Raw genomic sequence first — 16,019 nt, 5'->3', positions numbered from 1 at the left:
GTTAACATTAGTTAGTCTTAGTGTATTTTCTGATAAACTAAAAAAGCCAAAATAACCCATTTTTGGGTTTTAATTTTGGTTCCAAATTTAACATTTAAATTCACCATAATAATTCTGGTAATACTCTAAGCAATTTTTGTTCTCTTCGTTTTTCCAATATTGTTAGTTTTATCCGGTTAGTTTAAATCAGCACTGTACGAAGTCTGACAAAAACACTAAGACAATTACCTAAACATTTTTTATTCCAAATCGCCCGGCAACGATTGACGCACTATTTTTGTTATAAGTTATTCCTTTTAATTCATAGCATGTAGATTTTTTCTAATGACGAAAACTTCCGATACCACGCTTTATATCAATATAAATTTTTGATCATTTTATCTGATATTAACCCTTAATCTGATTCAATTAAATTTCGTTCGGCATAGATATTTTTCAAGCAAAATTATTTTGTAATCATTTAAGATATACGTGAAGTTGAATGGTTTTCTGAACGTTCAGCTCAAATTTTGCTCTTTTTTGTGCGCTCTGATTTTCCCGTGTCTTTGTCTTCTTCTATTTTTTTGACAACTGTCTCATTTATGACTGGACGAAACCGAAATTGACCTGGCTCCTTTGGTAATTGGAATAGTCAGCGGGAGGAGAAGGAGGCTCAGATTCGCTTGAGCTCTGTGGCTGTTGTGGTTCCGGCTGGGGGGTGGGGTTTTTAGGGGGCTGCATCTGATTGGGACTGTAGGAAGGTGGACTGGCATAGGAAGGCTGCGGCTGGTGTGCACTTGTGTAGTAGACACCCGAAGCAGGGCTCACGATTTGATTATCGTTTTTCGCTGAAAGAAAGAAATAGAAAAGAACATCATTAATTTAACTATATTTTTAAAAATATCTTATCTCTGTTTTATTTAAATTATTTACCAACTATTTCCTTACTTGTTTCCGAGCCAGCATTTGAGCCATTTCAATTTTTGAACGGGTTAGATATTGGCTTGCTCCCCCCAAGGCTCCAAACAAAGAGCTTTTGGAATAAAATGACAAAAATATTACAAAAGTATCAGTCATCAAATAAACAAGACTGCTCGTATCAGGGCGAAGCCCTGAATGTTCCGACTGCCTTTTAAAGTTTTATGGTGCAGTAATAACCCTAAAAAATTAATTGCAATAAAATAAAATGAAAAGTTTTTTTTCTAAAATTTGAAATTTTTTATGAAAATCATGCCCCCACACGCCATATAAAGTACAAAAAGATAGATTTAGCTCCTTGTAACAAATCAATTATGGCAAATAAGCTTCTTTCGACCAATTTGGAACGATTTTAAGACGGATTAATTTGAAACGATTTTAAGACGGAAATATATCGCGCATTAATTGTCCCAAATTGGCCAAAATGACAATCTTTGAACCCCCATAGCTTTACGAAAAAAGATCACAGGTAAAATATTTTTTCAAATTTAAGCTCAAGACAATAATAGCTTTCGAATGATAAAAGAAATTCCGTCAAAAATGGCTAGTTAAAAAGTCGAAATTTGTCTGAAGAAAAAAAACCCACCCCGAGCACAAATACTCCGTTACTTTCGTATCGAAAGTCGGAACAATAAATCATTGAGAAAAAGCAGGGTAGTTATATTCTATATTCTGCCAATATAATTTTCTACTTGTTAAACGTTTTCAACTGCTCTAAAATTGAGCGTTACAAGGAAAGTTCTTCTATAATCTATAAAACCTCCTCCCACCGAGAAAACCTCCTCACCCGGTCACAGGAGAAGAAAAGGGGTGAAAAAGAGAACATATGTACCTGCTTTGAAAATACAGTAGACAATACCCCCGATGAAAAGAGTGCAGCACACGCAGGCCGAAATTGGCAAAGCTATGAAGAATATGAGAAACGCCCAGAGTTCCCTAAAAATCAGACAAGAGACAATTATTTGTTCATTGCGACGTTTTCCCTGCCATGGCGTTTGCTACCATTCATGCTCATTTCACTTTGCATAGTTTCGTGAAGGGCTGCTTAAAATCGTTCGAAAATCGTGTAATCGATACCCTGTTACGGCAATGTTACTGTGTGAGGACGAGCTCTTACTTCATCGCTAGCTTTAGGTCTAAAACACCTGACCAATTGCGGCTGCAACAGTGGTAACACGCGAAACTTCTAGACGAAAAAAAACGTCTTTGAGTCGCTAAAAAGCTTGTAATTGGATTGGCAGGAAATTCAATCAAGTTTTATAGTTAACTGTCCTCCTTGTCTACTAAAGGATCAAAAACTGCATGCTTAAACATTGAAGTTCGTCATCCTGAATGGGTGGAGTTTTGTTCTTAAGTTATATTGAAAATAAGGTTCGATCAATTGCATGGAAGGTTCGATTAATCGCAAGGCGTTCACTTGAAATCAATAGATCATATAATTGACAAAATATTTCAGAGAAAAAAGAATTTTTTTCCTTTGTTTCTTTTATCCCCTCAAACGCGATGTAAAATACTGGTGTTTAAAGTAGTAGAAAAAATTTTGGTCTCAAAAGAAAGCGATCAAAGGCGATTTTTGTTGAAAACGCAAAAGCGTGTATCTTGGTCGGGTGGTCGGTTTATTATGGATAAATCATCGTTGTCTTAAAGTTAATCACAAAGACCCAATTTTTAATCTCCACTATTGCATCTCATTTTATCTCATTTTTAATCTCTACTATTGCATCTTATAAGTTTGTCAATTAGTTAACAGTCATGGAATTAGTTAACAGAATCGTCTTTTGAGATCGGTTTCTGGAGAGCAAAAATATATGACAGATCGCTCAATGTGAGTTTGCGGGTGCTTTTCAGGGTTTTTGTTTAGACCGGTTTATAGCTCGAGTATTCGGGAAATGAGTATTGGAGACGGGTATCAATCATGTGAACTAACCAGTTGCAGTTTGGGTGACATTTGTCATCTGAACAGCACTCGACATTCTCCCCACCCCCGTTCAAAGCAACCTGAGTTTGACAGTGGACATCTTCGGTGCACAAATACGAACTGCCCGCTAGGGCAACAGACATAAAGGTCGATAAGACCCCAAGAACCAGAAGAGGTTTGAAGATCTAAAATCGAATCAAAATGATCACAGTCTGTTTTGAAATATCTCAATATGCACTGATAGTCAATACGTTTGGCACGCTGAAAATCAGTACAGCATCTTTTTTTTATGTATGACTAGAGTTTTTGGCCATACATTTAAATATTATCTTTGAACGATCAATGAGCTTTTTCAGGTTTTAAACAAAACTTCAAATGTTTTTCAAGAAAAGTTTCAATTTTGAATGTTGCGAATGTTTCAAAATTCAATCAAGTACGTTGTAGTTGGCTAATTGCATATATTACACAGTACTGATAAAAAAATTTTAAGTTCTTAACAGACCAATCTTTTTGGCATGATGTTTTTTAATGTTTTGTCAAAGATAATGAAATTAGATAGGAAAATGTAACTTAGAGTAACGAACCATTTCGTCGAGAAAGATTTTAATTCAGACCGCATAAAAGCCAAAAGTTTGGTTGTGACGCAGTTAAAGAATCCAATAAATATGTTTGCATGATCATAGAATTAAAAAATAAGAATTACATATTTTCAAAAAAGGCATGGTTTGATGACGTTCTGACTTACTGAATACTTCATAAACCATGTTCTGCTATCTATATGTTTTACGTAACATCAAAAATACATGACTAAAATACATCAAAAGAAGGCTAAAAAACCGATGGTAACATATGAAAATGAAATGAAGAACTGCTATGTAAGCTTGTTGGTCTTCTGTATTGAACAGTCACTTTACCGTTAAAAAAAGAGCTTTTTCATAAATAGCCGCGCTCAAACTCAGGCTCTAAACCTCTTTATTGCAACAGTGGTTGACGTTTTGCTCCGAACGAACAGAGTAAACAGTAAAACAAACAAGACTGCTCGTATCAGGGCGAAGCCCTGAATGTTCCGACTGCCTTTTAAGGTCTATGGAGCATTAATAACATGAAAAATTTCAATGTAATAGAAAAAAATTTTAAAAAAATTTTGAAAAAATTTGAGATTTTATGTAAAAACATCCCCCCACACGTCATATTACGTACAAAGTGATAGATTTTGCGCCTATTAACAAATCGATTATGGCATAAAATCATCCTTGAACCAATTTGGAACGATTTCTAAAACGGATTAAATCTCGCTTACGCGTTAAAAGCGCGAAATTTATCGCGCGTTAATTGTCCCAAATTGGCCAAAATGGCAGTCTTTAAACCCCCATAACTTTATGAAAAATGATCACAGGTAAAAATATATTTTCAAATTTAAGCTCAGGACAACAATAGCTTTCGAATGATATAAAAAAATTTCGTCAAAAATGGCTAGTTAAAAAGTCGACATTTGTCTGAAGAAAAAAAAACCCACCCCGAGCACAAATATTCCGTTACTTTCGTATCGAAAATCGGAACAACAACAATGCCCGCCTTTTCCAAATGGTCTATATAGCAGTGTTCAATTTTAAGAAATGGATAAAATTTTCAAGAAAAAAACTTAAAAATCACCCGCACGCTATGTTATGTACAAAGTGATATATTTCGAGTATATATGTATAAAAAACTTTTGAACGCAACAAAGAGCATGTCTAAGTTCAACATACTACATGCCTCATAACAAAACATCTCTTATGTAAATTTTGAGTTTTTTAACACGCTGAATAAAAGTAGTATGAATGATGATCCTATATTTTTCAGCTAGTGTGAAAATCCAACAAGTTTTTAACAATATAAAATTTTGGTGAATCGTTTCGGTAACTTCCCAAATGGCATAATTCCCAAATGGCATAAAATTGAAACTTTTCCAAATGGCATAATTTTCAAGTTTTCTTTGTAATTTAAACGTTTTCTATCAATTTCTTATTCTAACATTGTGTCAGAAACGAAAGCATGTGCACAAGATTTGGAATTAATTGCTCCTAACAAATTTAAGCAACAGATTTGTTGAAAAAAATTGACCACAAGAAGCTCATTAATAACCGCAAGCTTTTGCTTCTTGCTTTTGATTAAAAATTCTACAAGTTTTTCAATTTTGCAACGTTTATTTTTGAATATTTACTTTCAAGGTTTTGAAAAACTTAGGCTCCTACTCATTAGAATCTATTTTATTTCATTATCATCCACTATAATCCATTATATTTGCTTAGATTGACTTTTACTTCATTTGTTTTAAAATCGATTATAACCCATTACAATCGATAATTTTAGAATTTTACAAGGACAGGCCATAAAAAACTGAAAACGCAATATAATCGATTATTATCTGTGGAACTTTATTGTGGGTAATCCGGCTAACTTGGAATTTTTTAACCTGCGAGATATTTGGCTGCTAACGCGCAAACTTAACTTTGACTGCTTTTATAAAAAAAATTAAAGCCCAATTTTGACTGTTTGCTGATCTCATTATAACTTTGCAACTGATGTGCGATCCCGAAAGAAAAGATCGGGGGCAAAAAAAAGACAAAACTTCTCATATCAATTTTTAGCCTTCATTTCAAGTCCAAAGAACTAAGCATTTTTGGGAAAGTTCAATAATTCATAAAGTTTCGAAGATTTTTTTTAAATTGAATTTTCCATGCTATTTTTTTGAAATTACGCCTTCACTCGCTATGTTAAACTCAAAGGGATGTAATTAATTAGCCTCAATAACAATTTTGCTCGTATCAGGGCGAAGCCTTGAATGTTTCGACTGCCTTTTAAGGTCTAGGGAGCAGTAATAACATGAAAAATAGAATGTAAAAAAATAAAAAGAAAAAACGATTTTGAAAATCATCCCCCACTCGCCATATGAAGTACAAACGATAAATTTTCATGCTAGTAATAAGTCAATTATGGCAAATAAGCTTCCTTCAGCTAATTTAGAACGATTCTAAGACAGATTAGCTCTGTGCTTACGCGTTAATAACGCAAAATTTATGGCCAAATTTATGGCCAAAAAGGCAATTTTAAACCCCCATAACTTCACAAAAAATCATAGAAAGTAAAATATCTTTTTAAGTTTAAGCTCTAGACGATAATATCTTTTGAATTTGAATTTGAAATTGATGCAGATGTAACTTTGACACACATCATTTTGATCAAACAGGTTAAATAAATCTACATCAGGACTGCTATACAGGTAATTCAACCTTTCGAGTAGCATCCCTTTAGGTTACCTAGAAACAAACGGTAGGGCACTGAAATTAGGAGTTACCGCTGGTAAAACAGCGAAAACATACTTTCATTGTCTATTATGTAAAGCCTACTGAATTTTTTAAAGAAAGACTTGAACCCAACTTCAGTCATTACGCTAGGGTTATTAGGGATTAGTTTAATATCAATCAAAAAATTATACGCATTGATGACTATCAAAGAAACAGAATTTTTCATTTTCGTAGTCCTAAGAACTGGCAAAATTAACAAACCCTTAGATTTAGATCGCGTTTTCATGGTTGAAGATTTATCTCTAATCAAGAATTTCAAAGGTGACTCATTTCTTAGTTGTCGAAAGGTTTCGTGAAAAATCTGAAAAAATAAATAAATCAAAAACGGTGTAAATATTATATTCGATGAACACGTTCGTAATATCTTCGTATTTACGTTTAAAAAATATAGTCCTCAAAATCTTCTTCTGTTATAAATAAATTTTATCCATATTACTTTTTGCGCCACACCCATATGCTATGAGTCCGTAAGACATAATTGGAATGATATAAGCAGAATAAGAACGTAAAAGATGATATTTAGAAAAACAGGTTCGTGCACGATACATGATTCCGTTAAACTTCCTTAGCTTAGTACACACACTTTCAATTTGATCACTGAAGTTGAGTTCACAGTCAAGCAAGACTCCAAGATATTTAAAGTTGGTCGTATAGTCCAATTTTTCATCACCTAATTTGATCTCTTTCAATACAATATGCTTTTTACCAAATTGCAGAAGTTTACACTTCGACGGATGCACAGTTATATTATTGTTGGCACACCAGTCATCTATACGCTTTACATCATCACAAAACTGTTCGACAAAATTTGAATTTTTTGACGAATTTAAAATTGTTGTGTCATCTGCGAAAAGGGCCACCTCACTAGTTCTAAGAAAATCAGGAAAATCATTAATATATAAAAGAAAAAGGAGAGGTCCAAGTATTTAATTTCAAGCATTTTGGATTGTTTTCCGTTTGTTACAACATATTGATACCTTTTGGAGAGATAGTCTTTCAAAAGTAAATGAAATTTTCCTCTAAAACCCAATCGATCTAATTTATCTAGGAGTATAGCATGGTCAACTGTATCAAACGCTTTTTTAAAACCAACATATAATGCTAAACCATAACATTTTTTGTCAACAGTGTTACGCATGAAATCTGTTATTTTAATATTAGTCTTTACGAAAACCATACTGTTGTTTTGCAAGTAGTCCATACTTTTCAATGAAACAGATCATTCTATTAAAAATCATTTTTTCAAAAATTTTGTTAAACGAAGTTAGAAGACTTATGGGACGATAATTATTTGCATCCTTTTTAGAACCAGACTTATGCAGAGGGATAACTTTAGCATTTTTTAAAAATTCTGGAAATACGCCTTCGTCTATACAAGTGTTGAAGCATTGAACCAAATAAGGACTGATGACTGGTGAGCACAACTTAATCATCTCATTGCTGAAACCATCATGACCACATGTTTTCTTGTTTTTAAGAGCAAGTATAATGTTCTCAATTTCATTAACATCAGCAGGTCGGAAAATGCACCTATTTAAGACTCGACTTATACGACTTATATTTGCTAATTTTGAGCCAATGTTAACAAAAAAATCATTAAGTTCGTCTGATGTCAATTCGATCGTGTCCTTTCTTTTTTTTCCGCAAAAAATGTTAAAAATTGGAAACATTTGTTTGCTATCATTGCATTTAGAAAAATGTTTATCGAAGTATTGTCTTTTATTTTCCCTGACCCTTTTTTTCACTTCGTCCCGTACTTTTTTGTAATTTAACTGATTTTGTTTACTGGGGATCTCTACCATTTTTTTAATGTAAGTAATCGCGATATCGGCATAAATTTTTCAAACAACTATTCACTCAAGACGATTTTTTAATGACACGATAGTGTAATGGCGCAAAAACATCGAAAGTATCAAGCATAATTTCAGAAATTCTTAAAAGGTTTTCATTGCACGTTGAACTGAATAAAGGAAGTTTCTGCAGTTTGTGTTGTAATAAAAACAGAAAATTCACAATTTTATTCGAATTTTTCAATTTCTCAATATTTTGCAATTTTAGCTTTTGCTGGTCTATTACGGTTTGTTTGCTGTTAATTTGGACCTCAGTCAGAAGCGCATAATGGTCACTGACATTGCAACAAATTGTATTAACTTCAACCTTTGTTGGTGAAATGATATGATCGATACATGTTTTACTGTTTAAAGGTACTCTTGTTGCTTCACTATTTTGCACTTCCAGGTCAAAATAAGCTAATAAATCACGATAGGTTTTTTGTAGACTAGTTGCTCCTGAAGTAAGTATGTCAATGTTAAAATCTCCCATGATGCATAGCTCTCCTTTCAACGATTTGAGTTCATTCAGCAGCATATCAAAATTTAGCCAAAAATCAAGCAAATTAGTTGATGGCGCTCTATAAATTACTCAAAAATTATATAAAATTGCGTTGTTATCAATAATACTAATTACAAAGTGCTCCAGTGGATTATAAAAAACTCGTGTTTTGAAATCAAAACCATTCCGCCCAAAAAAAGCTAATCCCCCTCCTTTCTTATTTTTTCTGTTTACATTTTCAATTTTTGAAAAGCCGTCAATACTGTAGAGAATAGTTGGGTCATTGTCTGTAAGCCATGTCTCACAAAGTGCTAAAATCATTGGCACTTTACAAAGTGCTCCAGTGGATTATCAAAAACTCGTGTTTTGAAATCAAAATCATTCCGCCCAAAAAAAGTTAATCCCCCTCCTTTCTTATTTTTTCTGTTTACATTTTCAATTTTTGAAAAGCCGTCAATACTGTAGAGAATAGTTGGGTCATTGTCTGTAAGCCATGTCTCACAAAGTGCTAAAATCATTGGCACTTTAATTAGTGAAGCAACAGGTATCGAAAGTTGGTCATAATGGCTCCGCAATGATCGAACATTCGTAAAAAATACGTTTTCTTTCACCATTTTCCCTTCTATTTTGAGTGCTACTAGGTTAACCGGGAAACCAGAATACGGCAAATCAAAAGAAACTAAAGTGGATTAGTTTGATATAGTGTCAATGCTTGGTAACGCAACACTACTATGCATAGTTTCCATGACGTCGTTTTTATTCCCATGGTAGACTTGTTTAGCATCAAAAGAGTCCCTCTGTAAAGTTTGAATGTAATTGAATAACCCAACTGGATCAGATGTATATTGAGCAAGTTCAGTCATAAGTTGTTTATTGTCCAGATCTGGTGATATTTGTCAACCTCTTTTCAGAGAATCATCGCGAGTTTTTCCAAGAAGAGTGTTTTGTCCAGATTTTGTAATATTAAATTGCGGTCTTACAGTAGAATTGATTCCCCGAGCATTCGATTTTAGAAGTAAACGATTTTTTCGCGCGAATATTTCATCAGCATCTTTTTCATCTATAAGATTATGTCTGCGGAAACCACCATTATCATTTGCAATAAGAACTTGGGGGATACAATTATACGTCATAGTATACATTCCCAGCCATCTAGAGTAGTCGAAAAAATCAGAGTCTCGTTTTGTCAACTGTTCCGTAATATAAACAGGTTCTTTATTCACCGGGTTGAATACATTTTTCAAAAAAAAAATTTTCCCGTAAACTATTTTTTGTCTCAAAATACACAAATTTTACAATCACAGACGTTTTCTGGTTCCTACTCACGATACCCAGGGGATGACACGCCTTCAAATCGTAATCCGATACATCAAGTCCCAAAATATTGTTGAATAAATCCAGTACATCCCGAATAATGTTTCCATGAAGCATTGGTAAGTTTTGAATTATAACGCAGTCTTTAGACGAATATCTCTCCAATTCGTTAACTTTAACTTCAAGATAATTCACACGATTTGATAGGTTCCTAATTTCAGAGTCTTTTCCCTGCAGGCAGATAACGAGGCTTTCAAATAAGTCCTTCGTTTTAGAATCAAGGGAATCTTTTACCGTTTCAAACTTTGAAATAAATTCAGACGTCATTTTTAAAGTTTCAATTTTTTGTGTTGGTTGAAAGCGTAAGCGAGAAAATTAAAACCGGCTGTTCATTGAATTCGATTGCTCTTTTGAATGATATAAAAAAACTTCCATCAAATATTGCCAGTAAAACAGTCGATATTTGTCTGAAGAAAAAAACCACCCGAGCACAAACATTGCGTTACTTTCGTTACGAAAGTAGTACTAATAAGACCAAATAGCTTGCCTCAATTCAAATGTAGAACGATTATGAGTGCGGTTAACTTGACACGCATAAATAATTGGCTTTTTGAAGCTGATTCTCAAAGTGTTTTTTCAGTGGCAAGGCCGAGCTTTGGTCTAGTGAAACATACTCGCTTGGCGCACCCTTGATTGCCAGATTGATGCCCATACGCAAAATCGGTCTGATTGAAAAAATTGATCCGGGCATATAGATTCTTCAGTTTCTTTGAAAGTCGAAACAGAAAGAGAAATATTTATATTAAAGCTCACACGCTTCAAGAATTACAGTCCAAAACTAGCCGAAATGCCAAATTACGATTTGTTGTTTAGATCAGACTTCTCAGAACTTACTGATATAATGGCACCAAAAAAGCGTTGATTGCAAATTTCTAATCGTAGGCTACAATAGTCAGCACCTGTACACTTCTTGGAAAAAGTTTCAGAGTTTCGACTCAGAAACAAAAATAACTCTAGGTATTGTAAAATATTTTAACTCACAAAAATGAGCGTCCTAGAAAAATTACTCAAGTCCCCCTATTCAAGTTTAACCACTTTTACTTCAATTTTATAGAAAAACTCGGATTTGTTAGTATTGCTCTGATCAACTGATAAAGAATTATTAAGCAAAATTAGTGTCTCTTTCTATGATCAACATCAGAGAGTATCTCTTCAACACTGTTCACGGATTTCTAGAAAAATCTTTTATAACCAGGTGCGGATCTAGGGTTTTCATGAAGGGAGGGGCGGTCTTTCGAAAAGAAAAACGAAAACTTTGCCTACCTATTTTTAAAGATCGACCAAATTTGAATTTTGAGCTCTCCCAAATCACTAAGAAAACTTTAATTACAGCTTAAATTTATTAATTTTTTTCACTTTTGATCATTTTTCGTAAAGTTATAGGGGTTTAAAAATGGTCGTTTCGGCCAATTTGGGACAATTAATGCTCGATATTTTATGCGTTATCAATCCGTCCTAGAAGGAAGCTTATTTTGGCATAAATTATTTGATACTGGGAGCAAAATATGTCACTTTCTTTTTTATATGTCAGGAAGGGTGATGATTTTTTTAACAAAAAATCTCAATTTTAAAAGGGAAAGATTTTCTTTTTTTTTCATTAAATTTAGTTTTTTCATGTTAATACTATTTCATAAACCTTAAAAAGCAGTAGAAACAAAAGGTCTTTGCCCTGATAAAAATAGTCTTGTTGAGTTTTAGACTAAGTTCTGTTGAACTTTAGGTTTTCTGATAGGAGAAATAAATGTGATTACAAAAACGAAAAATCACTTTTTGAAGGTCAAATTTCTTTAGGCAGGTTTAATTGGAAGTTCAGGCAACTTTTACACAACCCTAATTTCTCAACTTATTCACAAACACTTATACATATACTACAATACACAAAGGTGAGAAAAAAACTCTGCAAAATGATCTCAGAATCATTAACAACTGATACTATATCCCAGCTAAATCCAAAATTTCATCTGATCATATTTTTCATCGTAAACTCAGCATCATTAACTTCACTATTTTTTTTCAGCATCATTAAATTATAATTTTCAAACAACGCATAAATTAGTGCTAAGATTGGCTAAATTGGCCATTTTCCAACTAACGTAAATTGACAAAAAATGAACACAGACGGAAAAATTGTTTCGAAGACCATGTTGTCATTTTCTTCGTTGAGCTGTAAAAAATTTGTTTAAACTAATAATTTGATTGTCAAAATTGGTTTTCGGTAAGCAAAAAGCTCAAGCATATATGTTGAATGTTTTTCATAGTTAGAGCGAATTTTCAATTAGTTTTTTTTGGATATCCGACCATTTTCTCAATAACCGTTCCCACACAGATAGAAACATCAATTTTTTGATATTATCTATTATTTTACTCGACATTTTTTACCGACTCTGGCTGCCCTAATTTTATGCTTTCTCAAATTTTTTAGCCAAAAAATCTCGAGACCTAAAGGACAGTCTGAAAATTTAGGGTTTTGCTGTGATATGGTATCAGTTGTTATTATGACACTCTGTCTTCATATGAAGACAAATGTGTTTGAATTGAGTGATAAAATTACGTAATGCGACAACTCGCAAGAAAAGACAACTTGGATTAAAAGACAGCTCGCAGTGTACTCATCGCCGCAGTCGCGCCAACATGCTGCGATTTTGCCAACAGAGGGTAGGTTTTATTCGAAGTTTAGAGCCGGTTATCGCCGGCGACCTTAAACCGAGAAAATAAAGTTTTCAATTAGCTTCAAAATCTTGCGCTTTCCTTAATTTTTCCGAGCTGTCTTTTGTTGCGAGTTGTCGCGGTACCATAAAATTAGCATGGCTGCTTCATTTCAATTAGTTACGTGAGCCATGGTGAAGAATATAAAAACCGCAGGCTGTGTAACCGATAAGAGATCCCTCGCCCCTTCCAATAAAAACAGTAGCTGACATGTTTTGTACAACTGATCAGCAACTAGTTGCTTCTTTTGATTCTGCTTTTTGGTTTTTAAGGAAACCCATTTTTATTCCAGTGACTTAACCATACATCATCGAATTACGAATTGTTTCAGTTAATTAGAAACGTTAGATTTAGAAAACTTTTCAACTTTGTTCTAAAATACTACCAAGATTCAGAGCTGCACACAATATCAATTAAAAATCTTCAACCATGAGTTTTTGGACAGTTTTATTCTAGGAAATTATCAACTGTTTAAACTCATTTTTGAGTAGAATTAGTATTTAGAAAAAAAGATTTGCTGTCAAGGGTAGGTATACTGCTGAAATTTTCCCCTTTTTTCGCTTCAAAAATTTTTTTTCTTCTTTAAATCATTAAATCTTTTTTTTTGATTTCTTGATAAACTATCGATATTTAAAAATAACAGAAGCCATAGCAGGATCAGAGGCGCCTGAAAACGGGCTGCATAGTTCCACGGCGTTCTCGCAATGTGATTTCGTTTGTTTGTAAATGTAGTGGAATCTAATTTGCAAACAATTTATTATTATTATTATTATTAATAACCGTTATCATATTTTGGCAACTTGTGGTATTTTAGCGACTAATTTGCTTTTGTTGAGGTATGGAATAAGTTGCTTGGATTCAATTTTTGCAAAAAAAATATATTGTTCATCAAAATAGAAATGCACAAACATTATAATTGAGTTCTGAAGATTCAACTCATTTCTCTAGATCGCTTGATTTGTAACATTTTCTTTTTATATGCAGCCTTATAAGCTATGGCTGTACGAATCCATGGTTCAAATGACCCTTCTGGAAGTCGGGATGGTCTGCGGGAGGAGGCGGAGGAGGAGGCGCAGCTTGGCTCGAGCTCTGAGGCTGCGACTGAGGCTGGGTAGGGTAGTTGTTAGGGGGCTGTGTCTGATTGAAATTGTAGGGAGGTGGGCTGGCATAGGCAGGCTGCGACTGGAACCCACTGCTGTAGTGGACTACCGGAACAGGGTGCACATTTTGACTATCTTTGTTGGCTGAAATGAAATAAAAAGAAATGTACATCAATTTATTGGAGCTTTTAACGAAATTTTGCAAGTTAGTCGTTGCAATTGATGAAGGGTTCGAACATAATTTGCGGTTAGTTTTCGCGATATTTCCACCAAATTAGTGCATATTAGCGCCGAAAGAGCCTGCTTTAGATAAATATGTTGTCGCCCAAACTGATGTCGTCAAAAAGTGTTGAAGATTATGGATGAATTCAGCAACGAGATTGAAGAGAGAGCAGGTATCAATAATCTCTTCAAAAAGTCAAAGTAAGTCATGGGTAGGTGCTTTAAAAGGCAATGCCCCTATCCATGAATGAAAACTTACGAGTAAAAACTCTCTGTTGCGTAGTTGGAGGGAAAACAAGTTGAACAGAATACCCAGATTGCATAGGTATAATTGCAACAAAATTATGTCTCCGTACATGTCCTTGTACCGCTTATGCTTTATGGTAAAAACATGTGTTTTTTGAGCGTTGAGGAGCGAGAACGAAAAGAGGCCATACCCATTTTGACGCAGCAGTAGACAATGCCCCCGATGAGTGCAGCACAGCAAATAAATCCACAACAAGGCAGAAAAAGGAAGAAAAACAGGAACCCCCACACTTCCCTAAATCAGTCAGAGCATTTCAATCACTTTTTAGTGTTTTTAACTCATAATTTTCGAAGGCAGAGGTTTAAACTGAATAATCTAACATTGCAGAAAAGGTCTAAGAGCAGAAAAACAGCAAATTGATTTTAAAGGCCAATCGAGAAAGCAAGTATTAGAATTGTCATTATTACCAAAGAAATCAATGAATTATACCCAAATCGAGAAAATTAATCAACGTCATTTCTTTAAAAAAATTATACAGAAAAACTTGCCAACATTACGCAAATTATGCATATTTTATTTCATTCATTTGTAGTTTTGAATCAACATCCCCCCCCCCCCCCCCCCCCCAACCGCAGAATTTCTCCCTATAGCCACGTATTAAATTGAAATTTTAATTCTGTATAATGTATGATCCGTAGTTTTGATTATAATAATGATTTTAAAGACTAGTCCGAATAATTCATTATTTGTCTGTTTTTATTTTTAAGCTCTTGGGCCCTTTCTGCTCTTAAACCATGTTGACTAACCAGGCGCAGTCCTCGTGACATTGGTCATCTGAGCAACACTTTTCGTTTTCCCCACCGTACAGAGCATTCTGAGTTATACAATCTTGATCATTAAAACAGTAGTATGAGCCACCCGCTTGGCCGACAGCCACAAAAACCGAAAAGGTCCCAAGAAGTATCAGAAGAGGTTTGGAGATCTAAATTAAATCAAAATTCAGTATGAATGTAATGAAAACTGTAAATCCGAAAAATTCAACAAGTCTGACGTGCTAAACGAGGGCGAGAGTAATTGCCCGAAAATTACCAATTGGACCAGAAATGGCTTTAGTCTTAGCCTTTAGGGGTGGGCCTGGTCGGACGAAATCAATTCCCTCACTGGCCAAATTGCCTTCCCTTTTGTATTTTCATACGAAAAGATTTGTCAACGAACTTTTTTCACAGCTTAAAACCTGTGTCTTAGTTAAATATTAGATATAAAAATGATGGGGCACAGAAAGTAAATTGATTAAAAAAAAAAACAAACCATTTTGTCGAGAAAAGTGCTTTCTGGATCGCATAAACTCAAAGATTCGTTTATTGTGACGCAGTTGAAAATCTTAAACTACTGATGCTACTATTTTTTGAGTTATAAAAGCATACATAGCCTCTGTCTTTTTGTTTTTCTCGATAAGTTTGAAACCATGGTTTGATGACGCTCTTACTGTCTAGCAGTTATTGAATTTTATTCAACTCTCGTTCGAGCACCAATCCTTTTTCTAGTTTTGGCGGCTTAGACTTGTATATTTAAAAATAGCTATGTCAAAAATTTAGCATAAGAGTCCAATTTTAGCATGTTTAACGCCACGAAAATAACATTTAGTCGTAATGATTTTGCTGTATAAGAATAATGTTCAGCCCTTGAAAAAGAAAGTTTTACAAAAAAGTGGACAGCATGTTAAGATCTGAGCAGAACTTTAAATGATTATTCGTCCACAACACGGAGCATGAAGCTATCAGATTTTTGATTCGGTAAGATATCATAGCTTAGAAGAA

At 34.1% G+C, this 16,019-nt stretch overlaps 2 protein-coding genes across 2 annotated transcripts; both read right to left on the bottom strand.

Moving 5' to 3' along the window:
- Positions 1-398: 398 nt before the first annotated feature.
- LOC134855891 (uncharacterized) lies at positions 399-3,610 on the bottom strand. Its single transcript, XM_063872276.1, has 4 exons — positions 3,460-3,610; positions 2,885-3,060; positions 1,790-1,893; positions 399-827 (listed from the first exon to the last, which is right to left on the bottom strand). Exons 1-4 carry the CDS (start codon positions 3,460-3,462, stop codon positions 580-582), a joined length of 531 nt encoding a protein of 176 aa, XP_063728346.1. The 5' UTR covers positions 3,463-3,610; the 3' UTR covers positions 399-579.
- A 9,807-nt stretch (positions 3,611-13,417) lies between these two features.
- On the bottom strand, positions 13,418-15,707 carry LOC134855892 (uncharacterized). Its single transcript, XM_063872277.1, has 4 exons — positions 15,511-15,707; positions 15,009-15,184; positions 14,393-14,496; positions 13,418-13,877 (listed from the first exon to the last, which is right to left on the bottom strand). The coding sequence occupies exons 1-4, from the start codon at positions 15,511-15,513 to the stop codon at positions 13,627-13,629; spliced, it is 534 nt and encodes a 177-aa protein (XP_063728347.1). The 5' UTR covers positions 15,514-15,707; the 3' UTR covers positions 13,418-13,626.
- Positions 15,708-16,019: the final 312 nt, after the last annotated feature.

This window comes from Symsagittifera roscoffensis, unplaced genomic scaffold, assembly GCF_963678635.1.
Source record: "Symsagittifera roscoffensis unplaced genomic scaffold, txSymRosc1.1 SCAFFOLD_843, whole genome shotgun sequence".
NCBI lineage: Eukaryota > Metazoa > Xenacoelomorpha > Acoela > Convolutidae > Symsagittifera > Symsagittifera roscoffensis.
This window is presented reverse-complemented; position numbering and strand designations above follow the sequence as displayed.

What these genes read in the sequence shown, in the direction of transcription:
- LOC134855892 (XM_063872277.1), bottom strand. An exon ending in TGTCACGAGGACTGCGCCTG is followed by an intron (nt 14,497 to 15,008) that starts GTTAGTCAACAT and finishes TGACTGATTTAG; the next exon opens with GGAAGTGTGGGGGTTCCTGT. An exon ending in CTACTGCTGCGTCAAAATGG is followed by an intron (nt 13,878 to 14,392) that starts GTATGGCCTCTT and finishes ATTTCATTTCAG; the next exon opens with CCAACAAAGATAGTCAAAAT.
- LOC134855891 (XM_063872276.1), bottom strand. An exon ending in TGTCACCCAAACTGCAACTG is followed by an intron (nt 1,894 to 2,884) that starts GTTAGTTCACAT and finishes TCTGATTTTTAG; the next exon opens with GGAACTCTGGGCGTTTCTCA. An exon ending in CTACTGTATTTTCAAAGCAG is followed by an intron (nt 828 to 1,789) that starts GTACATATGTTC and finishes TCTTTCTTTCAG; the next exon opens with CGAAAAACGATAATCAAATC.